Genomic DNA, 25,534 nt, shown 5'->3' with positions numbered 1-25,534 from the left:
TCTTTCTCTCTCAAATACAGAAATCTTAAAAAAAAAAAAAAGAAAGAAAAGAAAACAATTTGGCTGGAGGGGAGGTGGGCAGGGGATGGAGTAAATGAGTGATGGACGTTAAAGTGGGACACTTCCGACAAGCTGTGGGTGTTGTATGGAAGTGATGAATTCTCCACCTGAAATCAGTATTGTACGATATGTTAACTAAAAGTTAAGTAAAAGCTTAAAAAAAAAAAAAAGAAAGAATTTGCATTGTAATAATTCAAGTAATTCAAAAATAGCCAAAGTAGAATTGTCTCCTGACTCCCATCTTCTTTTAGCTTCTTTCTCTTTGTTACACATTTACAAATAACAACTTGGTGCCTGTCCTTCCACACTTGTTCTGGTGCTCATGCAAATGTATTTTTTGGTCTTTTTTAAAAATTATTTTTATTAACATAAAATGTATTATTTGCCCCAGGGGTACAGGTCCGTGAATCGCCAGGTTTACCCACTTCACAGCACTCACCATATCACATACCTCCCCCAGTGTCCATAACCCAACCACACTCTCCATCCCGCTCAGTTTGTTTAGTGAGATTAAGAGTCTCTTATGGCTTGTCTCCCTCCAATCCCATCTTGTTTCATTTTTTCCTTCCCTACGCCCCAAACTCCCCATCCTGCCTCTCAAATTCCTCATATCAGAGAGATCATATGATAATTGTCTTTCTCTGACTTATTTCACTTAGCATGATACCCTCTAGTTCTATCCACATTGTTGCAAATGGCAAGATTTGGGGGAGTTTTGATGACTGCATAGCATTCCATTGTATATATACATCACATCTTCTTTATCCATTCATCTGTCGATGGACATCTAGGTTCTTTCCATAGTTTGGCTGTTGTGGACATTGCTGCTATAAACATTTGGGTGCACATACCCCTTCGGATCACTGCATTTGTATCTTTAGGGTAAATACCCAGTAGTGGCAAATGTGCTGTTATATATAAAAGGGATCACACTTTATTCTGTAACTTGCATTCTTCGCTTAGAAAGAGATGAATGAATATCCTTCCAAATCTGTACTTTAGTCTTCTTCTCTTCATTGCACATAATTCTGTGGTATGACTGTACCATAATTTAAGGCAACACTTCTCCCTACTGGGAAATTTTCAGGCTATTTCCAGTATTCATAAAAAAAAAATACTTTGCCGTGGGGAAATTTCTTTGATATGAATCTTTATGCATTCCTGTCAGATAAAGCCCAGGGTGTGCACATTTTAAAATGTTTAAACACTGCTATTTTATTTTTTAGTTTAGAACCTTAATAATCTTATCAACAGATGGTTACTGTTGAGATATATTTATATATTTACTGTAATTTTTTGTTAAATTATGTTATGTTGTAATTAAAGCCTTTTGTTAGATCTGTGCTTTTCTGCTAGACCATGTCAAGTTGATTACATTTATGACTTTATTTGGGGGGGGGGAAATCTTGGAATTTGAACCTCCGGCTTAGCTTTACTGATTATATTCACTTAATTGGATTTTACCTCCATGCAGTTAGTCAGTTAGAACCAAAAGGTCATTTGGGGAAATACGACTCAGATAGTCTCCTTACAGTATCAAACCAAACCTCCCCATAAATCATGAATTTATTTCTAGAATGGTCTCCATCCGTGAGAGGTGGCAGACATTTAAGAAGTTGTTCCATGGCTGCTTGATTGTTATGAACTGAAATTGTGAAGTTCAGTAGCTGAGCTGGGGGAGAGATTGCAAATTCTGAACATCTGGTAAATGTATAAGACATGACACGATTATTGTTGCCAAAAATCTCAGTGCTAATTCTCTCCTGGTGATTTCTGTGCAGCTTGTTTATTTAATGAAAAAAGAACTAATAAGAGAAACAGACTCACAGAGGTCAGTTTACAAAACAAGAAATACAATTTGCAAAAATTCTGGCAGAAAATACTGCTCAGCCTTCTTATTAAAATTGCAAACACATTGATGATTTTGGCCACAATTTGATGGAATAACAATTTGTTCTCATACACCCCGGTAGGGCAACTTAGTTATATGTATCACAGTCCCTAAAAGTATGTTTTGATGCAATAATTCTCCTGGAGATTTATAAGAGTAAAAACATTGAAAACAGCCTAATCAAAAGATAGAGTACAAGTTAAATTATGTGAAACTATAAATTAATCCAATAAAAATCATTTTATGTAGAGAACATTAGAAGATTTAATGGCACAGGGAACTAGGCTTTAGTAAGCAGGAAAAAACAGGCTTCAAAATTACGATAGTATTTCCCAGAATACTTCTTATGAGATGTGAGATCTTCCATGGCCTCCAAATGATCTTGAGAAACCCTTAGCTAATCATAGAACATAAGATGACTTGTATTTTCCAAATTTCTTTGACTTGAAACTTTCTAAGGAATACCTATTAGCGCCTTTCAAAACAGTTGGGTAGGGGTGCCTGGATGAGTATCTGCCTTCAGCTCAGGTCATGATCCCAGGGTCCTGGGATCGAGCTCCGCTTTGAGCCCCACATCGGGCTCCCTGCTCAGGTGGGGAGCCTGCTTCTCCCTCTGCCTCCACTCCCCCTGCTGTGCTTTCCTGTTCTCTCTCTATCAAATAAATAAATAAAAGTCTTAAGAAACAAAATCCCTTGGGTTCCATAGAACGTAGTATAAGAAGTGCTGATATGGAGGTGAGTCTCATTTTTTATTTTTAAAAATGTATGTCTCGGTCTTCTGTGTATACATGTGTACTTAGGTTTATTTGTATACATGTATGCATGGAAAACTAGAGAAAACCTATGAAAAGGCTCATCATGGGGATTATGAAATTACTAGTATTTTTTTTTTATCCTAGTCTGAATTTCCCAGATTTCCTAGGGGAAGAAAAGACTACCTTCCATATTGAAAAAAAGTTGTATTGTTTTTAAACTTTCATAAAGTTTAATTTAGAAAAAGCACTGGTGAGGGATGTCTGGGTAGTCAGTTGGTTGAGCGCCCAATTCTGGGTTTCAACTCAGGTCATGATCTCAGGGTCATGAGAGGCTCCCAACTTGGTGGGGAGTCAGATTCTCCCTCCCTCTTGGCCCCTCCCCCACTCATGTGCACACGCACGCTCTCTCTCAAATAAATCGATAAAATCTTTAAAAAAAAAGAAAGAAAGAAAGAAAGAAAACACTCAAGGGCTAGAGAAAACTGGGAAGGAACAAATGTGTCTGCGGCCCTTGTGGTGTACCTTTCTCCCCAGACTTGGTAAGTTATATACGTGAAATATGTACTTCTTACATGACAATCATACCTCCACAGTGTGGTTTCAGAGAAAAAGAAAGCTCAAGCATTGAGTCAGATCTGAATTCAGCCTCTCCTTCGTGATTGTGAGCGAGATAGACAGTCTCTGCTTCTTACTTGCAAAATAAGGGCCCTCTTAGTCCCTCCCACAGACCTGTTGTCATAATCATACTAGGTACCACATAAATGTGTCCAGTAGGTGCTTATAGATGGGCAAAGATGGTTTTAATTGCATTTTTTCCTAGTTGTTTCATGCACACGGAAATACTTCTTTAAACGAAGCTTTTACTCTTTTTACTGTGGAAACAAGACTTCTGAAATGATGAATGAGTTGCTCTTGTACTTTAGTAAAGAACCGGGCTCTCTCCGTTGAACTGGAAGGAAATATTTCTAGACTAATGTAAATGGTTTCCATTGTAACTTGGAGTCAGGATCCTTTTCTTTCTCTACTTGCTTCTAGCGTCTGTCAAGTAACTGTCATAAGGACGAGGTTTTACTTACCATATTCCATTATCTGGTGATTCAGAACCCTGCCTATGACTTCCTTTCTCCCAAAGATCCTCATGTTAAGAAAAAAGAAAAAGTGAATGTAGTCAGTTTCTCATAGGAGTGTAAAATTTCTTATTAGGAAGAGTTTTCTTTTAAAATATAGCACCCAGGGGTGCCTGGGTGTCTCAGTTGGTTGTGCATCTGCCTCATGGTTTTGGCTCGGGTCATGATGTCAGGGTCATGAGATTAAGCCCCACTTCGGGCTCTGCACTGGGTGGGGAGTCTGTTTAAGATTCTCTCTCTTTCTCTCTCTCTCTCTCCCTCTGCCCCTCCCTGCTTGCTCGCTCTTACAAAAAATAAATGATATAGCCCCTAAGTGCCAGGCGTGGTTGACTATTGTTAAAGTGTGTTTCCACATTCCCTTCATAGCTGTTTTTTGCAATGCTGGTTTTTTGGTTTTTTTTCCCTTGCTTCTGTATTCGTTATATAGCAACTCTACAGAAAGAAGCCCGGTCTGGCCATCACCTTTGCAAAGCTGCCTCAAAATTTGGACAAAAACCGATACAAAGATGTGCTGCCTTGTGAGTATCGGGGGGGGGGGGGGGGGGTGAATGCCTCCCTCCCCTGCCCGCCCTCCCCCAACTCGCTGAGATAATGTTTCTCTTTTTAAAACAGATTGTCTGGTATTCTGGAACGATTTTCAGTGTGTCTGTAAACACCACCGTCTTTATTGCCGCCATGTCAGACTGGGAACAGTTGGGGAATAGTGTTTATGCTAATGAGGCGAGAGCTGCAGATAGGCTTGGGGACTGAACTCTTTCCTTGGCATGATCCAAATAACGCTCCGGATAATCGGTAAATTTTTTTCTCCCTGCAGACGACACCACCCGGGTCTTATTGCAGGGAAATGAAGATTATATTAATGCGAGTTATGTGAACGTAAGTCAAGAATCTGGATACTAAGAGCACATTGATCACTGTCCCAAGCATGATCGTGGCATGGGTGGTGCTTTGCGGTGGACAGAGTGCTTCCCCGTTCGCCCCCTCATTTCAGCACCTCAGCAGCCCCTGAGGGAAGGCACAATAGTCTCACAGAACTAAGGTTCAGAGAGATTAAATAATTTGAAAAGTCACAAAGCTAACAGAAGGTGAGACCAAAACTCAGACTCCGTGTCTCTGACTCCCATCGTCCACATGCCTTCTGTCCTCAACTGCTGACATTTTTGTGGGTTGTTTTTTTTTTTTTTTTTGGTTGTTTTGATTTTTTTTTCTTGCCAGTGGTATGCTTGTAACTTTCTGTGTGCCCCCCTACTGCATGTTATTACTGTACGTCCCACCTAAAAATAAGGGGAAGAAAACCACTTGTGCATATAACCCAGAGAGAAAAGATAACAGATTTCACATATTGTGGGAAGAGCATGCACTTCACTCTGCAGATGCATCTTGGACAACTTACTTGGCCTCTCTGAACCTCATTTTCATCATTTAAACCAGGGGTTAGCATGCTTTTTCTGTAGAGGGCCAGGTGATAAACATTTCGATCTTTGTAGGCTGAGGCAAAATGGAGGATATTACTTAGGTACTTACACAACCATTTAAAATGCAACCATGTAGGGACACCTGGGTGGCTCAGTTGGTTAAGTGGCTGCCTTCGGCTCAGGTCATGATCCCAGCGTCCTGGGATCATGTCCCACATCAGGCTCCTTGCTCGGCAGGGAGCCTGGTTCTCCCTCTGCCTCAGCCTGCCACTCTGCCTGTGCTCGCTCTCGCGCGCTCTCTCTCTCTCTCTCTGACAAATAAATAAAATCTTTAAAAAATATATAAATAAAATAAAATGCGACCATGTAAAAATAGTTTTAAAACACTCTTAGCTTGCAGATTACCTGCATGGCTCAGTCCATTCAGCATCTGTTTCTCAATTACAGATCAGGTCCTGAGCCTCAGGGTCATGCCACTGAGCCCCGACTCGGGCTCCGCACCCGAGTGGGGTCTGCTTGAGATTCTCTGGCCCTCTCCCTCTGCTCCCTCCCCCTGCTCATGCTCTCTAAATAAGCAAAATCTTTAAAAAAAAAAAAAAAATCATGGGGTGCCTGGGTGGTTCGGTCAGTCGAGTGTCTGCCTTCAGCTCAGGTCAGGATCCCAGGGTCCTAGGATCAAGCCCTGCCTTGGGCTCCCTACTCAGCGGGGAGTCTGCGTCTCCCCCTACCCCTGCTGCTCCCCCTACTTGTGTTCTCTCGTGCATGCTCTTTCTCAAATAAACAAACAAAATCTTAAAAAACAAAACAAAACACTGTTAGCTTGCAAAGTGGCTATCAGATTTGGCCCTCTGGCCACAGTTTGCCAACCCCTGATCTAAAGGAACAGATGATTTCTCAAGTTTTCAAGTTATAGCAAAATATCAAGAACTGCCTAATAAAAATGGGTCGTGTCAGTGATTCCATTTATTCCAAAACGTCTGTGGAACTCATTGCCCCTCACTTCACCATTCCTTGTGTCTTAAGAGCAGAACATCAGAATTGGTGGGGTCAGCAAAGTCACGCCATCCGGTCTCCTTGACTGTGAGGATACGAGGGAACTCAGACTGGGGTTGGAGAAGCCATTAACCCAAGCATCAACCAAACCGTGAATTAGGCGCTTCTCTTTGCCTTCCCCATCTAAGAATGAGTGAATCCCAGGGTCACCTCAGAGCTCATCAGGTTCTGAATGTTTTTCATAGAAATGACTCCGTTCAGAGGGAAGAAGTGCCAGCAGGGCAGGGTGGGGGAGGGCCACTGAGGACAGCTGAGAACATTTTGGCGTTTAACATTAATGAACTCAAGTGGTAACTGTGCAAAGTGATGGATGTGTTCATGAACTTGACTGTGGTGATCATTCCTCAACATATGCATGTGTCACACCATCCTGTTGTACACCTTAAATACATGCAATTTTTATTTGCTGATTATACATCGTAAGGCTGGGTGGGGGAAAGGATTGGTCAGCTCAATGACACGACATTGGCAACCCTGCAGAAAGCAAAGCGTAGCATTTGTGGGGGGATAAGCCATGTGGTCTGTGCATCAGAGAACAGTCCATGGATCTTGATAGAAAGCCTTGCGTGGGGAAAGATTCGGGCACGAGGACTGGTATGTGTTGCTGAAGACACAGATGGCCAGCATTGATTATATTTAGGATCTGGCAGTAAAAGTCATTGAGACTCTCCTGCCATCTTGTAGGTACGTTTCTGATTATCGCTTACTGCATGTCGTACGGCTTTACCCTACGTAGTTAATAAGAGTGGCATTGTCAAGTGTGTTTCAAGGATTTTTTAAAGTAGCTTTTTCTTTGATTTTCCTTGTTGGCTATAAATTGGCGGGATATTCTGGTGTGATGTCAGGCACCAACTAGAAGAGTTTAAGATCCAGTTCCGCGTCCACCTTTTCACGGCGACAGGTACTAACGCCTGAACCATCTCTTGCCAGATGGAAATTCCTGCTGCTAACCTTGTGAACAAGTACATTGCTGCTCAGGGTCCCCTGCCACACACCTGTGCACAATTTTGGCAAGTCGTCTGGGATCAGAAGTTATCACTCATTGTCATGTTGACGACTCTCACCGAGCGAGGGCGGGTAAGTGGCTTGATTTCCAATTCACACGCGGGCATGTCACGCCGTGCTCTGTGGAACATGAATCTCAGACTGGAAAGGATCTTTAACGCCCCCTGGTCCAGCCCCGGTGTGACCCATAGGTCTCCTTTTGAGAGCTACTGATAGACACCTTGACTGATGGGCGGCTCAGCACTCCTGCCCACTCCCCCGCCTTCCCGGAACTAAGGAGGATCAGACAGCCCCTCCCGCCCCTGTCTTCGATCCATTATAACCAGCAGAAGGCCCTTCCCCTTGCCTCTCCTCACCCGCCCCAGAACCCCCGTGTTGACGGTAGCCTCAGCCACACAGGACAAGCGCTGGAACTGAGCAGAGTGGTGGGTGTGCCACAGTGACCATAATAAGTAGAAAAATTACAGCCTCTGTCTGCCTTGCTTGTGATGCAGCAAAACCCGATGCAAAAAGGGGAAGAAGGGCTTGATTAGGAGAGTGACAGGCAGCACACTGGGCTTAGTGGGGTGCATTTTCCAGAGGAGCATATCACTAGTTATAGAACAGAAGTCACTGGGCAAGGGATACCTGTGTTGTGCATTCTCTAACTTGTGCATACGACAAGATACCTTCATTAGGAAGCATTTATGCAGAAACCCATTCCAGAATCCGATATAAATTAACTTTGAGCCACCTGCTTTGAATGATTTGTGTGCTGCTCCCTCCCAGGCCTCCCTCCCTGGTCAGAATACCAAATTGATCCACGCTGAAAATCAGAATGTGCAGATTAGAATGAATAGTATGTTTGAGAACAGTCTACACTCTCACCTGAAACAGCAAAATGAGAATCCCTAACTAATTCTGCGAGCCCAGTGGGTTGCAAACGACTTCTGTGTGTTCTCCGAAGTAGCGGGCTCCCCACTTCTGCAAAAACACCTCCAGGGTCCATCCCATGGGTGTTTAGCTCCAGTTTAAAAAAAAAGAAAAATTCCTCCTTACCACTCGCTGAAATCCGCAGCCTTTGAACCTCCACCCCACCTGCTTCTCCCACCAGGAAGACACAGAATAAGTTACCCCTCTCTCCTAGGCACTGGGCTTTTAGGTATCTGAAAATAACCTCAGACTTTGTAAAAGGTTATAAGCTCGGCTTCCAGCAATCCTGTGACCAGCAGAAAGCGTCTGGTCTCTGTCTTGGTGTCACTCTCAGGCCAGTTGCCCCGTTCTGTACTCTGTGCTTGACTCTTGAAAGCTACACCACAGAATGTCGCAGGTCCTGGAGCCAGACAATCTGGAGTCACAGCGTGATTCCCCCTGAGCAAGTTACTTCATCTCTCTGCCCTCAGCTTCTCCATATATGAAGTGGAGGCGATCGTCGTGCCCATCTTGGACGGGTTGTAAAGACGGAGATGGTGTATGTAAAAAGCTTAGAGAACTGCATGTGGCAAGTGTCCAGCAGATGTTAGCATTGTTTTATGTGTCATCGTCACGGGCTGGATTTGGCCATAGATCTGGCCTGTCATATGCTCCCTGCGGCTTTTTGGGCTTCCCTTGTATTGTTCTTTGTGTCGGCTGTCACTCTTAGCTTCTTGTCACTCACAGTTTTGATCAGAATCTTTTTTTTTTTTTAAAGATTTATTTATTTATTTATTTGACAGAGAGAGAGATCACAAATAGGCAGAGAGGCAGTCAGAGAGAGAGGGGGAAGCAGGCTCCCTGCTGAGCAAAGAGCCCGATGCGGGGCTCGATCCCAGGACCCTGAGATCATGACCTGAGCCGAAGGCAGAGGCTTTAACCCACTGAGCCACCCAGGCGCCCCCAGAATCTTTTCTTGTCATGTAAGTCACTGTTGGAAATTGGAAAGCTACAAAACCTCTGGTAGAATGGAATAATAATAGTGCCTGTCTTGTGGGATTGTCGGGGGTTAATATCGGTGGGTTTCTTGGAAGGGTGCTTGGCAAACAATATGACGTAAACGTCAGCTGGCAGTGGTAGCTGGGGACCACCTTAACAATTATTGCTGGGACTAGACTGATTTTATTTTACTACAGTATTATTTTTTCTTTAAATTGACTTGTCTTTTTTTTCCTTTAATAAATTTATTTTAAGAGAATACCTTAAATGGAAATCAAATATCACATGCCATAAAGAGAAGGTATGCATGAAAAAACAAAGACCACGGGGCGCCTGGTGGCTTAGTTGATTAAACATCTGACTCTTGATCTCAGCTCAGGTCTTGATCTCAGGGTTTTGAGTTCAAGCCCTATGTTGGACTCCACTCTCGGCATGGACCCTACATATATTCATATATGTGTACGCGCCATAGAACAGTGTTATTAACATATAAGTAAGTACTCTTGCCTCACCTTGTAGCCTCTGGACTCAAAACCTGGCGCATGTGAATGTGTGCACACACATTCTTTCTCTGTCTCTCATGAAAAGGGAGTTAATGTATTAAGGGAGGGTTGTAAAGCCATCCTCAACCCAATTTAGACTGTCCTTGGCACATATGAAAAAATTTGCCTGGGACGCCTGGGTGGCTCCGTCAGTTAAAGTATCCAACTCTTGGTTTCAGCTCAGGTCGTGATCTCAGGGTCATGAGATCAAGCCCCATGTCAGGCTCTACGGTGAGAATGGAGCCTATTTAAGATTCTTTCTCCCTCTCCCATTGCCCCGCCCCACGGCTCAAGTGGGTGCTCGCTCTAAGAATACATAAATAAATATTTTTTTTTTAAATGCATTTCCATGTTATTGAATCCCCCCGTTGTACCAGCAGCTCCCACACTCTGCAGGCCCTGCTCTGGGCCATTTCTGCTATTTTGTAGGTGACTAACCTACAAACCTATTTGTTACCTTCTCTTTTCCACAGCCTGCCAGGCTCCCCATTTGGAACCTGTGCTATGCTTGCCTCTATTCTGTGACTTCTGGGTGCCTGGAAGTTTCTTTCAGAGTATTCATGGAGGTGCCACTCTCCCATGTCACAAGGTCTTTCGGGGGCAGCTGGACACGGTGACCTCCCTGGGTTGGGCTTCTCTTTCCCCTGTAAAGTTGGCTCTGCCCTTCCCAGCCCTGAGGTCATTCTCGAGCTGCAGCAGGCGTGGCAAGTGACAAACGATCTGCCCTGGAAAGCAGCCCCTCTTCCCTCGTCCCATTCATTCCAGCCCAGACAGAAAGGCCCTTTCTTCCATCCCATAGGCCCTGCTTCCTCCGCTCACTCTTACGGGCCCCGCCCCTCCTGCTCTGTCCTGATGACATCCCACCTCCCCGCCTTTTGTTGGCATCTGCTCAGAACCTGAGCTCCTCTGAGGTCTCCCTGTGACCCACGGGCCTTCTTTGTTTCCCAGCATCTTCCTGACGGAGCCCATCCCAGCCGGCCCCTTCTCCGGAGTCGGTATCGCCTTCGCTATCTCCGGCCCTGGGGACTTACCCTCCTGTGCATCCATTGTTGAAAACCTGTTCTTCTAAAAATCCAGGCCACATGTTTCCTCCCTCTCCTGTTAGGAGCTCTCAGCTGACCGGCTTTATCCCAGGTCCCTTATCCGCTCTTCACCCCGCCCACGGGTTGTCTCCAAGCCAGCAGTTTCTCCCCTTCCCTATTCTGAGAGTTGAGCTCCTCAGCGCGCCCCATTTGCTTTCTCCCGTACTGTGCATCTAGCAGGGTGGGCCTCCCCGCAGACAGCGTCTGGCCAGAGTCCCTGATCACAGCTGTGCCCAGCAGGCGCGTCCACGAGTGCGGGGTCTCCTCGAGCACCTCTTCCGGCCTGTGAGGTGCTCCCGCGGCAGCATCACTTTGATTCCTCCCTCGTTTCCCCTAAAATGTTTCTCGAAATAGTCTCCCTTCAGGTTCACGGGCTTCCTCACAGAGGAGAAAGACCTATAGGGGGGGTACCACTTTTCTATTGAAAAAGCATTCTCCCGCACCTTCCATCAGGGATGCTTTCTCTGAGTGAAAAATTATTTTTCACGTCTATGTATGTGCCACTTCTGCTACGTGTGATCTGCAGTAGATTCACGCTCAAAAACCTCAGTGTATTCATATGCAAAATAGAGAGCCGGTAATACCTCCCTCACAGGGTTTTTTTGAGGCCAAGCTAATGTCCATAAAAAGTACCATTTCGTGCTGGGCATACCCTGAGCAGTAGCTACTAGGCTTTAGTGGTTAGTGTCCTCACCCCCACAGCCGGCAGGAATGTGGACACCGAGACTCGAGAAGTCTAGTAACTCTCCCAGGATCACACACCGTTGGTTAGTGGAACTTCCTATTAACTAGGATTAAAACTCGGTTTTCACAGACTCCTTGCTCTTTCTGCTACATCCTCACTGCTTTGTGATCCAAACAGACCTAAAACCTAAATTCGATCAAGGCGCAGAGTCCAGTTCTGGTCAGCTTTCCTGGGAGTCTCTGGTAATAGGTATGTGCGGCTGTGCCTTGTGTGGGCCGATCGCTTCAGATACCCTTTGCGTCCGCCGTCCTGTGGGCAGGACGCCTGGGCGTCTGTAGCGGAGAGCCCTCCCGGGAGCTGCCCGGCTGGGATCTGAAGCCAGGCAGGAGTCCTGGGTCCACGCGCAGGATGCAGGGGGCAGGGAGAAACTGAAGAAAGACGCAGACCACGGCGGCTTGGTGGGTGACAGTTTCAGTAAGCCAAGGCAGCTTACAAGGCTTGTCTTGGGTAGCAGCAAGACAAGTGGATCCTTGCACCTTCCCGTCAAATCTTCAAAGTTCATAGAGACCCTAACTGGGCTCAGTTAGGATAGGTGTTTCCAGCAGCACGTTACTGCCTTTAGGCTGTGTCCTCCAAGCAGCCCCTGGGAGCAGGAAAGGCAAGCGGAACCCACATTCCGAGGACAGGGAGCGGCTGAGGTGCCTCTGAGTGCCCAGTCGGGCTCACGGTCCGTGTGTGCTCACGTCTTCTTGAGATGTTCCCTGACACGCTGAGACAATGAGGCAGGTGTAGACCAGAGGGGGTTGACTCTGCCCTGGGTTCTGGGGACGGCGGCCCCTTCCTATATGAGGGAAGTTGGGAAATGGCCACTAACCCAAACACCCACGTTTAAGGTTTACAAGTAAATTCTTAACTCCAACTTTCCGACCGCATACTTTAATTTCAAATACCCGCTGTGACGTTTGAAAATAAGAATAGAAAAGCTGTTCTAGACAAATCACGTGCATCTGTCGGCTTATAGCCCCTTTTAGCTGTACACAAATATAAGTTTTATGTAAGATGTTGTAACTATAGGCTTGGAGAGGAAAAAAAAAATTGAATGAGTCAGAATTTGATGGCACTGTGATGGGATGGACAGCTTGGCCCTGAGTTTTGCTTTGAAGCTGGAGGCAGGATCTAAGACAGCTGTGGCCCAGCATCAGGATTTGAAAGGGAGGATCAAAAACAGGGAGAGGCCGTGGGCTCTCGGTGAGCTTAAGGGGAACCACAGCGGCTCTATGACCTTGGGCAAGTCGCTTAATGCCTCTGAGGCCGGGGTTCTCCATTGGCCATCTGGGGAGTGTGTCAGCTCTGTGAGTCATGGACAAAAGCCTCTAAGGGACTAGGGGATTCCACTTGAATGTACAGGGATGTTCGTCTCAGCTTGGGGCCTTCTTTCACTGGGATTTCTGTGGAATTTCTGATCACCCTTACTGAAGTTGATGAGGTTGCTCATAGCAACCATGGTAACCTGACCCCCCCCACAGTGAGCCTGGCACTGTCCACCATTGCCTCCAGCCTCTGTCACCATCGGGGAAGCAGGTGCTGCCCCAGTCTATCCGGTGAAGATGGTGATAAACCCAAGAGGTTGAGAGGCAGGTTCAAAGTCATAAGGCTAACAGGTACAGGAGAAAATGAGTCCAGTAGACTTCTGACTTCCCACTGTGTGCTCTTAACCGCTGTGCCTTGAGGCCTTCTACTTGAGTGGGTAGAGGATGGATGGTGAAGGAGGGTGAGGTGGATGGGGGTATGGAGAGCAGACAAGGGGCCCGAGGCCCTGGAGTGGGCTTGATGTGGGGGTTGGGGGAGGATGAGGAAGAGAGGTTGTTCCTGTGTCAAGGCACCGTGCCTGAGGCCTCTCCTGTTCTTCCAGCAAGCGGACCCTGGTGATGAGGAGGCTGGGCTCTGTACTCATCCTCTGGGCTGCAGCCCCAGGCTGCTTGGAGAGCTGTGGCCTGGTCCCTGGCAGGCCCACTCCTATCCTACTCTCAGGGAACAGACACAGAGCTGATGGGCTCTGCCTGAGGCTGCCTGCTACCGGCCGCTCTCAGAGTACCTGGTGGGAGTATGCGGGCTCTGGCCGGATGCTCCCCCGTCCGTCCAGGTGACTGGTCCTGAGCACCAGCCCCGTAGCGGAGGTTAGCTCACACCCGGTGGTTCCCTTGCAGACCAAGTGTCACCAGTACTGGCCTGATCCTCCCGATGTCATGGAACACGGCAACTTTCACATCCGATGTCAGTCAGAGGACTGCACCATTGCTTACGTGTTCCGGGAAATGCTGGTCACCAACACCGAGGTAAGCCGTGCCCCTGCAGGGAATGGGGTGGCGGGGAGGACACAGCTTAGAGGCAGGTTCTATAGCAGCATCCACCACGGTCCTGGGCAGGCTGGTGCCTCAGGTCTCTTCTCCATTTTTCCCTGGTGAGCCTCTCAGCCAGTGTACAGGCCAACTTGTGAAAGAACCAGCACCCTCGTTCACAGCACCACTGCTCACCACAGCCCGCAGGTGGGAACGTCCAAGTGTCCGTTGACAGATAAATGGAGAAACAAGATATGGTCCATTTATACAGTGGAAATACTAGTCAGCCTTTCAAAGCCTTTCAAACATGCTGATGCGTGTTATAGCAAGGATGACCCTTGAAGACGTTCTACTAGGTCAGATCAGCCAGTCACGAGAGGAAAGTACTGTGCATCTGTACGGAGTAGTGTGGGAGTCCAAATCTGAGAGACAGGGAGTGGAAGGGTGCTTGGCTGGGGTGTGTGGGCACGAAGAGTTAGTGCTTCCTGTGTCCGGAGCTGCAGCTCGGGAAGATGAACAACTTCTGCAAATGTCTAGTGGTGATGGTTGCACCACACCGGGAAGCAGGTAATCCCACTGAACTGTACACCTAATGCTTAAAGTGGTAAGCTCATGGTACATGTATTTTGCTCCCCTGAAAAAAAGAAAAAGCCCATGTGTGTGGCCCTAATGGTGAGGACCATCTGAGTGAAAGGGAAGGAATTGTGGAGGGCAGAAGTGGGAAGGAACCCATCCTGGGGGGAGGGGTTCGGGGGGGCGGGTGGCCTGAGCCGTGTCCCCGAGGATGGATGTGGGGGAGGGTAGCCCTGGTGAGTGGGGCTTTCCGGCGGCCTCGGCAGGGCTGTGCACAGCAGGCGGAGGGGCAGCCAGAGACAGGACCACCATAGCTGAGGCTGGGGTTCCTTTGCCCACCTTCTGGATGGACTCACCAAGGCCACCCCTGCCTCTTCCACAGACCGGGGAGGAGCACACTGTGACACACCTCCAGTATGTTGCATGGCCCGACCACGGTGTTCCCGATGACTCCTCAGACTTTCTGGAGTTTGTAAACTCTGTGAGGTCCCTGCGCGTGGACGGCGAACCTGTGTTAGTTCACTGCAGGTATGGTGGCCCTCCGGTGTTGTTTGTGTTCACATGCATACCCCAGAGGGAAAGACCTGGAGAAAGTTGGCAAAGAGCACCCTAAATCCCACGAGACCGGACGCCTTTACAAGACGCCTCTGCTTTATTTCTGCGCTGTTTCAAAAGATTTGGAATTTTATGAATAAGGTCCTGAATGTAGACCAGAAAAAGAAAGCTGCACCCTCGGCTTTCCGTCTGTCCTTGAGTCTCTGACCTTCACCATAGACGTGAATGAGAGTGGGGAGCAGCTTGCACTTAAAGCTGGGTTTCTCCTAACGAGTGTTGAAGCCTCTGGCCTCAAATATACGAGGAGAGGCCTGCTCAGCCCGTTCCAGAGCACGCCTTGAATGTGCATTTTGTATTCCTGAAGGTCAGGGGAGGAAGGCTCTGTCTAAGTAAACTTGGGAACTGGCTGGGAGTGAAGCTGGGCCTTGCAGAAACACTGGGTGAGCAAATCCCAAGTCTCTGCTTCTGTCCCCCAGTGCTGGAATAGGGCGCACGGGTGTGCTGGTCACCATGGAAACAGCCATGTGCCTCATTGAGAGAAACCTGCCTGTTTACCCACTGGATATTGTCCGGAAAATGCGAGACCAGCGTGCCATGATGGTGCAGACATCAGTGAGTAGAAATCCATTGATAAAAGTGGTAACGGTGGCCAACACTTTCTGGCTGCTTGCCCTAGGCCAGGCCTGCGCGAAGGGCTTGGCATGTTCAGAGACCAAGGCTCAGGGCTCTGCATCCCTTGCCCAAGGTCGCAGAGCTTGTCAGGGGCTGAGCGACTACAAAACCCACCTGTGTGACCTCTGTCTTTTGCTACCCTTCCCCTTTACTGTCTCCTTCACGTGGTTCCTGCCAGCCACGTGGCCTGGGAGCAGCCCTGGTTGTGTTCTACATGCTCGAGCCCCTGGCCCATCATTTATCCATCAGAAGTAAGCAAAGTCCCCCGAGGGTTTTACTGCACCTGCCCGTCTGTGGGTGAGCCTTTTGGCTCAATGGATGTTTCACACAGCCCTACTCTCTCCTCCTCGGGCTGTCTCCCATGTGCATTACAGCTGGGCCATTTACACTGCAAGTGTCTCCCAAAGGAAATCTTGTGGGTTTCCCCTAGAACTTCAAGAGAGGCGGGTGGGGGGATATAGAAAAAAGCACATGATTCAGGCTACCCCACCTACTGGGTGAGCTTTGGCTAGTCCCTTAACCTCTCTCCAAGCCTCAGTTTCCCCAGCTGTAAAATGGGGACCATCCCACATTCATTTAGAAAATGGCACATGCCGGAGAGACCCAAGCTTGTATGTGGTGGGAAAACTGGATCAGTCAGTTGAAAACCTCAACAGTAATGAAGTCTAAGGAGAGTCAAGGAACTCAGTGGAAGAGTATCAAAAGCAGGCTTTGGAAAGTCAAGGAAGGCTTTCTGGAGGAGGAGGTGGAGTAAGCAAAGAAAGGAGTGGGACTGCCATGTTGCAGCCAGCTCTGTGCCCTCACAAGTTCATGGACAGAGTTTCTAAGATTTCTCTAATGATCATGAGCTCTTGTTTTATATTATACTTGGGAAATACAATTAAGAGGAAAAGATCAAGTTATTAAGACTCTCATTCTCTGCCCTGGTTCATGTTACGGAAGCCCTCACTGCCAGTTTACCATGGGTTTTGTTTGTTTTTTTTAAAAGATTTTATTTATTTATTTGACAGACAGAGATCACAAGTAGGCAGAGGGGGAGGCAGGCTCCCTGCTGAGCAGAGAGCCCAATGCGGGGCTCAATCCCAGGACCCTGGGATCAAGACCTGAGCTGAAGGCAGAGGCTTAACCCACTGAGCCACCCAGGTGCCCAGGCACCCCTGGTTTACCATGTTTACAGTGCATCTTCTGGGTGGATTTTCCCCGCTGGTAAAGCACCGTCTCAACGCTTTCTTTCACCCCATACACTTCACTAAATAAGTTCCGTAGATGTCAGTTGATATAAAGAACCACATCCTGCAGAGCGGCGTTCAGTGGCCCTGCCTAAGACAGAGTCCAGGCTCCTTACTGTGGCTGTGGGCCTGGCCGCCAGCGCAGCCTCTCCTTCCGGCCCAGGTGTTCCCGGCCGGGGCTCTGAGCCCTGACTCTGCCACACGGAACGGGCTGCTTCCTCCCTGGGCAGGGGCTTCTGCCTGTCGCTCTCTGGGAGCCCCCAGCCCTCATGATGCAGGAATAACGGCTACACGGGGGTGTCTGCCCCGCCGTGCGTCCCCGGCAGGGACTCGGTCTGGCCTGGCCCAGAGCTGGAGCTCAGAGCACTCACGAGCGGTGTGAAAGACCGAGCGTGGATGGGTTACGAGGCCGTGTTTCCAGAGCCGCGGGTGGGCTGACAGGTTTCTTTTCTTTTCTTTTCCAGAGCCAGTACAAGTTTGTATGTGAAGCGATCCTTCGTGTTTATGAAGAGGGCTTAGTCCAAATGCTGGATCCCAGTTAAGACAACTGTGAAAACGTTCATTCCTCTTTCCCAAGGGCATCCTCCGTCAGGACAGACCTTCTCTCTGGAAGCAGCAAGAGGAAATCTGTAGGCCATGGGGAAGGAATGAGCATATTTGAACCCAGGCACTTTAAAGTTCTCTAGAAGAGGTATCATGTACAGAGGAACCGTGTAGATACGCATGCAGTTATAGCAACACTTAGGCCCGCTCATCCTCGAAATAAGCAAAAGGGGATCTCAGTTTGGGGCCTGTCCTATTGCAATCTTCCTCCCTAGACCTCACCATGTTCCTGTAAACCATCCTTGGGCAGTTGGGAGGGGAGGCCAGCAACGCTGTTGACCTCCCAGAAACAAGAGGGTGTGGCTACTTCGAGTTGCTAGGGCGTTCGTGTGTATGTGTTTATAGGACTCTAAGGGCTGAGCTTTCTGTGCTTCGAGGCAGAGCTGGAACCGTTGGCATTCACCCGCCGCTGCTAGGGGAACCCTGATGAATGTACTCAGAGGCAGGCTGGCGGGATTGCAGGCTGAGCGGCAGGCGCCACCTTTTCTGCCCCGCCTTCCTCTGCCCCATCTCCCCGCCACTTCCCGTGTTTCGTGTTTCGTGTTTCTGAGAATCATGTCCAAAATGCCCCGCTTGCTCCCTGCATTAGTGACCCTCTCCAGGGGCTCACACTGTGCCTGGACCGGGTTAGTCATGTGAGTTCAGGCAAGCTTTCAGTTGAGACTCTGAGAAGGAAGTCTCCCGGTGCGTCCTGTCCGTCCTCAGGAGTGGGGTCCTTCTCGCCTCTGCTCGCCCCTTTGCCGTACCTGCAGAACCCAAGACTGGAATTCTCGACTACTGAACCTACAACGTGGATTGCTGCTACTTCAAGCTATTAAACTTGAAACATTAACGATTTTCCTGAGGGGAGATGGGATATCATCTAAATATTCAGAATCTTTGGCCCTTCTGAGGAAAGATCTAGTCGTGGAACCATGGGAACCCCAGCTTCTAGAGGGTTGTCCGTGGATGTGTGTGGATGTGTGTGTGTGCCCATGGTAAGTGTTTCTCAGGATTCCGAACTTGATTCAAATTACAGTTGAGTTTCTATAAAGAATGAGTCTCTGTATAGAAGAACAAATGTGTGCATTCACCCTCGGTTAGAATGGTCTCCATTTCATTTCAAAGGAGAGGATCAGGCTATCTGAATATGAACACAATTTGATGTTAATTTATTCTAAGTGCACCCCGATTTTGATTGTTCTAAAGAATTATGCCTTTTTTCATACTGTGTTAAATTTTTTAAAAATTTGTGACAGGATTGTAGCAAAATTATTATTTAAGGAAAATAAATTACATAAAATTTTTAACGTGGTATTTTTAAATAGCGGCTTTTATGTATCCCGAAGGGAGAGGAAGCTCAGCCAGTTTCTTAGTGGGATTTTTAGGAAAAGGATGCTTTTATATCATAGCATACAGAAGTGAAACCATTTTGATGGTTCGCAAACTCTAGACCATTTGAGTCGTTTCCTGGTTGCAAGCTGGATACAGACCTAGATGATGGGAGCCGGGTTCTTTATCTCCAAACTTAGCTCATTTAGTTGCATACTTCCCACCTGTCCCCCACCAGTATTTTACTGCTAAATGGCAAGGGTGGGAGGGAAGTGTCACGCCGTGTCATAGCCCACTACTCTGAGACAGGAAACCATCGAAGTTCCCCATCTTTATTGGATTCCAGAATGAACCCGGGATGGTTGCAATTACGCAGTTGGAGATTTGGTTCCTGGTCCCACTCGTCAGTAACTGTCTCTTGGCCTGGTCACTTTGGAGCAGTACATCTCTTTCTTCTATTTCCTGTAAAACAGGAGAAATAATTCTGAGGCTATGGGTTGAATATGAGGGCGGAAGAAAATGCTCTCAGCGGGAGTTTTCATCAGCTGGTAGCTATCTGACACTGCTTACAGGTGCATTACTTGGAAAAGTTAATTTACCAGCCATTAGCCCAAAACCAGAAGCCCAAAACCAAAACCAGGATCTTTCCACAAAAGAAAATGTCTTTTGCTGAGAACAAAAGGACAAAGGAATATCCTACTACCAATGCCTTTCTTCAGTCTGGACTCAAAAAACATTCTACCAGTGAAGTCCCAAAAAAGAGGGGAAGACAGAAAGCTGACCTCCACGTAAATGCCATCAGGATGTCTAGCAAGACGTTGCTGTTTGATAAAAATGCACCAGCACCCTGTGTGCAAGAAGCTTGAGAAGACTAAATGTGTTCGGAGAGTTGCGGTTTATTTTTTTTTTCTTAAAAAAATTAATCAGTATAGTTGCAGAAATGCTGTCATTATTGTATGTAAATTTCTAAAAAACTTACCAAGATTGCAGCTCGCCTTTTTCTGCCACGGTTCAGGCCAGGGGTCCAGACCCAGCAGATGTTACTAGCAACAAAATTCATGAAATACTGGGGAAGGACAGGACAAGACAGTTATCTAAAGGGGCAAAATACACGAGTAAATATTACTACAGGCACAGCTGATTAAATTCTGTGCCACCACATTCCTGCTTCAGTGCTTCCTACATTTAAGCAATTATACTTGAGACTTTTGGAGTCCTAAGTGAAAAACTTCAAAACGGAATATTTTGCCTGGAAAATTTGGCTGGATGTAAACAGGAAAGACATTTTACATCTGCATATTGTTCTCTGGAAGATCTGATCAGACCCACCGATGTGCTGACTTAAGAAGGGACGTCCCTCCCTATGTCCCTGTAGAACCTGCACTTGGTATTTTGACTTCACAGAAAAAAAAAGATAAACTCAGATTGGCTGGGGGAGGTCAGAATAAGGGGTGTTATATCACAAACATGCTGGTCTATAATTCCTACCACAGTAATTTATACATAAAAAGGTTTGTTTTTTTTTTTTACTTAAAAAGGTTTTTAATTAAGCTTTTTATTTTAATTCCAGACAGTTAACATTAAAACATTAAAAATGCTTTTAGATTAGTGTAGGCGCTCTTGGTCCTCTATTGCTACCTGATACTTTTGTTTTTGTTGTTCCTCAGAAATTATCATTTTAGTGAAAGCAACAGGCCGCTTCATCCCTCAGAGGCAGCAAAGAGGCAGCATCAATAGGAAATGCTCATAGACGCTCAGACAAGGGAAAGCTCACCAGGGTCTAGACCTAGACTTGGGTGAAATGTGTCACCCTCTGGCTTCAATCTCCTTATGTGTGAAAAGGAGAAGGTTGGGCCGGACTAGATGAGTTATTGGGTTCTTTCAACGTTTACCATTCTGGGAGTCAGTGTTCCAGAGAATTGAAATTAACCCCCATTCAAAGCCATATAATGCTACTGGAAAGAGATGTAGCACATTTCCAAGACTTGTCTCCGAGATACTGTCCCTCAAACCTTAGCAGGGTTGAATGCCGAGACAAGGATTGGCACCCTCTGGTTCTTGCCATTCTGTGCTGAGAACAAAACCCGTAAAGACTGCAAAGACTCTGACCTCGGCCTAACTCTGAGGAACCGAACATGTGGGAATCTGATGGCCGACTGTCCACCATCTTTATAACCCACATTCTGTTTGGAGCAACGAAAAGATTGGTATTACATCGTTTTGGAAAGTATCTTAATAAGCAATATTTTTTCTCTAAATTTGGGATGTTTTTCATTCTGAACCGTCCATGACTCTACTGAAAAAGTTTGATCGATACAAAAACACACAAGTTATGCAACATTTTTTGTTGCGTGCTGACATTTTTATTCTAATAATTGTCTTGATTTCTGAAATCAATTTCTCACTCTGTTTGCTTTTTTTTTTTTTTTCCCCCTCTAAGTAAATATTAACTGTCTTGGAGGAGAGTGCTCTCTGCCCATCCCTGCCTTCCCTCTGGTCAGGAGCATGACGACGCTCCGTACCTATTTCTGTCTTGACCTGGTATGGCAAATTCTAGATCTGAATTAGGTTCAGCTGTCATGACAACAATAACTGACGTAAAGAAGTTTCAGTACTTTATATATCACACAGGGCTGCCAGGGTGGCTCCAAGAGCCGAAGTGTCCCAGCTTCCTTCTGACCTGGTGCTCTGCCATCCCCAGGATGCTGCTTCAATGCTGAGGTCCGTGATGATGGCTCCAGCCAGCCTGATGGAGGAAGGGGGAAGGAGCAAGCAAAACCCCCTCCCTTAGGGTCTATCATCTCGATGTTGGACATCTCCATTGATCAGAACTTAGTGGCAGCATTATACCTTCGCAAGGCAGTCGGAAAGGTTTTTATTCCCAGAAACTACGTGTCTTACAAATTCAAGAGTTCTATTTCTGAGAAGGAAAGAATGGGTTTGAGGGACAATTAATAATCTCTACCATAGTTCAATCCTTTGGTTCTGCCGTTCCTCCTCTCTCCAAGGTAGACAACTCAAGCCCCAGCCACTTATGGCTTAAAGCTAAAGCTAAGATCACCTTTGGATGATCTGTGGTCTTCTCCATCAGCTCTGGGTGACTTCTTGTCTAATGACCTCTAAACTCAAGACAGGTCATCTCCCAACACAGCCATAAACAGCAGGGAAGTAGAAACAGAAAAACAACCACTGAAAACTCTTTCATAAGAGGAAAGAACAGGAAACACTGTCCAAGCAGTTATCCAAGCCCACTGCACAGGAAGAACAAAGATACTTCTAGAAGGCCAGTAAGTCCCTCAGCTGCCTGACAGCCAAGTCCTGCTCTCTGGGAGGACTTCCTTGTCCATGGGCCTCCATGGCCACATCCAAGGTGGGAATGCAGTGGTGGGCAGCCTTCTTGGGAACAGAACAGCTTTTGTCACCTGTTTGCTTCTGGAGCAGTTTTGGAGGGTCCCCAGAGTTGTGGTTTCTGAATTCCAGAAAGTACCCACAGCTGAAGGTCTGGCCTAGAATGACATTCTGTGCTCTGCTCATACCTCTTTAGAGTGGCTATCTTGAGGCCACCAGAAAGAGAAGCCTTGGGTGGGAAGGGAAGACCCTTCATCTGACCTTTGGAGCTACCTAGTTATTTTCTGGCTGAGAGTCTTGAAGATGCCTTTCTGCCCCCAGCCTTATCTCCTGCTAAGGCTGCCACTTCACGGCCACTGCCTCGAATAGCTGCAGTTTGAGGAACAGCAGCAGTTGGCATTTTCTGTACTTGAAGACCTTCATCCATTTTGAGCACAGGCTACAAACTGCCTCCCTTAGCCACGCCAGGCTCCCTTCCAACTCTGCTGCAGCCCACTGGGCTCAAGCCCCAGCCAATCTCACTTTTATGGGACTTTGTGAAAAGCAACAAGGAGCAACAGTCATACTTATTGTACCCTCCCACCATTTTCTCTATTATCTGGCCTTGGTCAGCATGTGGTTCCTCCTCCAAAGTACTGCAGATGACACTTCCATCAAAGTGACACCTTAGTCACTGTATAAAAGGCAATGTCTGTCTTTGCCATCTGCTGGCCTGCCAGTTCCACTAAGCCAATGCCATATTTTAGTTGTTATTTGCAACATCCTACTTTCGAGGATCAAATTCTGAATCCCAAAACCAAAGTAAAGTTGGCTGGAGCAAAATAGAAATTTATTTCTCTCTCAGATAAACACAGGAGTCCAGAGCTGGTAAAGGGCCTAAATGGTTACCATGACCTGTGCCCCTCCAATCTCATTGCTCCATTAGCCCCAGCCTACATCTTCATCTTCTACCTCACAGTCCAAGATGGCTGCTCCAGCGGCAGTCATCACATCTGCATTCCTGCTGAAAAGAAAAAGGGAAATGGTGGCAAAAATTGCCTTTTGCCTTTAAGGATAATTCCTAAAAGTTGCATAGACTTTTTTTGCACTGACTTACAAACAGTTGGCCAGAACTTAATCATATGAGTACACCTAGCTGCAAGTAAGGTTGGGAAGTGAAGTCTTTATTCTGGATGGCACACTACCCAGCCAAAAGTCTGGAGTTTTCTTATTGAAGATGGGGAAATGATGGTTTGGGCACCTTAGCAGCTCCCCTGCAGATTCCTTGACTTCAGACCTACTGAAGGGCTGACTTAGGAGGAGCTACTCTGCTCAAGACCTAGCGCACAGGGAGGATGCAATGAAGTCATTCAGGTGAGACTGATCGACCGTCTGGAAGTACAGCACTCACCAGCTGACAAGGTCAGCACCAATCCCTTACATGCCAACACAATTGGAATAAGAATAGACTGATAACACAGACTTCTTTTCTAGAAACCCCAGAGCCCCACCCATTCCCCACCCCCAAATTACATAAGTTAGTCTCCCCATGGCCACCCTTGTATCCAATACTCTCGGTCCCTAAACCTCCGGGTTCCTCTTGTGGTCAAAGAAGGCTCCGGGATTTCTCCTGAGGCTGCCCCTGGGACTTCCAACATCATCATCCAAACCAGAGGAAAATCCAGGGAAGACCTGTTGGAACCTGCGGTGGCAGAGGTCCAGGGGAGAGACGGTGGCAGTGAGGACGCGGTAAGTGGTCACAGCCCCAACATAACGTAAGAGGAAGAAGAGAGGACTCATAACTGGCAGGTGTGCAGAGAGAGGAGCTGAGGGCGGGCCAGTTTCTAGGTTGGGCAACGGAGTGCGTGTGTGTGGCTGCTGCAAGCCGGGAGGACCAGGTGTGGGGAGGAGGAGGAGATTGCTGTTTGGGGCTGACGTCCGACAACAGGGACACATAGAGCCAGTCTGAGGAGTCTCACACAGCCACATCTGAACACAAAATTTCATTCTTAAAAATGATGTAGATACTCCTGGGTCCCGAACACCCCAGTCAGCCACTGTGGTTGCCTTTTCTTTTGTGCTCTTTGTGCTTAAATTTTAATCCATTCCAAAGCTCTCAGTAATTAAGTGCAGTTATTAAAATAGTCTGAGGGTGAATACGCAGTTGTCATAGTCTTGTCAGGCTGCAATAACGGAAGAGTACAGACAGGGTGTCCCACAGTGAAGGAAGGAGAGAGGAGAGAAGAAAAATGAGGTAAAATATCTTAAAATATTCATGATGCCTCAAGGAAAAAGTGCAACAGAACCGCCTGGCGTGGAGGGGCATTGCCTAGGAGAGGCGTGCGTGTGATGAGTGTGAGGTCACTGTGATCTCGGCCTCTGGGGCTCCCACGAGGAACCGCGCGCTCACATGTCACCCAGACCAGGCGCACGGCTTCGGTTGCAGTGAGAGACCTACCTGGCAACGGCCGGAGGTGTGGAAAGGAGAGCAGGCCTGATCGTATCGAGGCCAGTGAGTCAAGTGTGGAAACAGAAGACGTGCTATTTATAAACCAACCATAAAAACTCACCAAATTGAAAGAGAAACAACTGAGAAATGCCTAGACACATTCTACGATACATGTTCGAGTCGGAGCCCTTCAGGGGCCTCTCATTTCTTGTTTTAAATCTGCGTTGTCCTGGGTAACACAGAGCTTGGAGGCATTCTGTTCTTGTGTTTGGTACGCACCGTCCGGGCGTGCGGGAGCCCAGCAGGCCTAGGAGCTGCTCCCTTCCCTGCAGACGGGGCCCAGCAGCCTCCTGTGTGTCTCCCTCCATCAGCAAACCGGCCTCAGGCAAGCCCTCCCCCACAGATCCTTGATTGTTATCTTTCTGCCTCACTCATCCCAGGTCAAGCTCTCCTGTCCTTTCTTCCTACCACCCAGAACCCAAAAAGATGTTCATAGCAGCCTCCTTCACAATGGACAAAATGTGGAAACCAGCCAAACGTCCGTCAGCGGATGACTAGAGAGACAAGACATGGTCCGTCCACACAGCGGAACGTTATCTGGCCAGGAGTAGGAACGCAGGGCTGACACACGCTACAACATGGGTGAACTTTGAAAACACGCTAAGTGAGCGAAGCCAGACACGAAAGGTCAGGTGTCGTATGACTCTGCTTATAGGAGTGGTCCCGAGAAGGCAGATTCATAGAGACAGAAAGTAGATGGGAAGTTGATCCCAGCCAGGAGCTGGGAGGAAGAGGGGTGGGGAGAGGCAGCTGATGAGTGCAGGGTTCCTTTTGTGTGGCCCTCTGATGGCTGGGAAGACACCGCCTCTCTTGTGTGTAGAATCCGTGGTTATGCTCACCTTATCTCCCTGCTGGAGCGATCACAGCACAGAGAGAAGCAGGTGTCGGTAAACGTCCTTGGAATGAACACC

At 47.4% G+C, this 25,534-nt stretch overlaps 1 protein-coding gene across 4 annotated transcripts in view; it reads left to right on the top strand.

Moving 5' to 3' along the window:
- The window catches only part of PTPN3 (protein tyrosine phosphatase non-receptor type 3), a 109,511-nt gene extending 90,746 nt beyond the window's left edge, over positions 1-18,765 (top strand). For all 4 annotated transcript variants that reach the window (XM_080819539.1, XM_080819538.1, XM_080819540.1 and 1 more), the window contains exons 20-26: positions 4,261-4,351; positions 4,648-4,709; positions 7,232-7,378; positions 13,713-13,841; positions 14,800-14,945; positions 15,449-15,584; positions 17,338-18,765. In XM_080819539.1, the coding sequence (XP_080675665.1) occupies positions 4,261-4,351; positions 4,648-4,709; positions 7,232-7,378; positions 13,713-13,841; positions 14,800-14,945; positions 15,449-15,584; positions 17,338-17,415 (789 nt within the window). In that variant the 3' untranslated portion in view covers positions 17,416-18,765. The remainder of the gene's footprint in view (positions 1-4,260; positions 4,352-4,647; positions 4,710-7,231; positions 7,379-13,712; positions 13,842-14,799; positions 14,946-15,448; positions 15,585-17,337) is intronic.
- Positions 18,766-25,534: the final 6,769 nt, after the last annotated feature.

This window comes from Martes martes, assembly GCF_963455335.1.
Source record: "Martes martes genome assembly, chromosome: 12".
Taxonomy (NCBI): domain Eukaryota; kingdom Metazoa; phylum Chordata; class Mammalia; order Carnivora; family Mustelidae; genus Martes; species Martes martes.
Note: the sequence above shows the minus strand (reverse complement) of the source record. Positions and strands in the feature narration are given on the sequence as shown.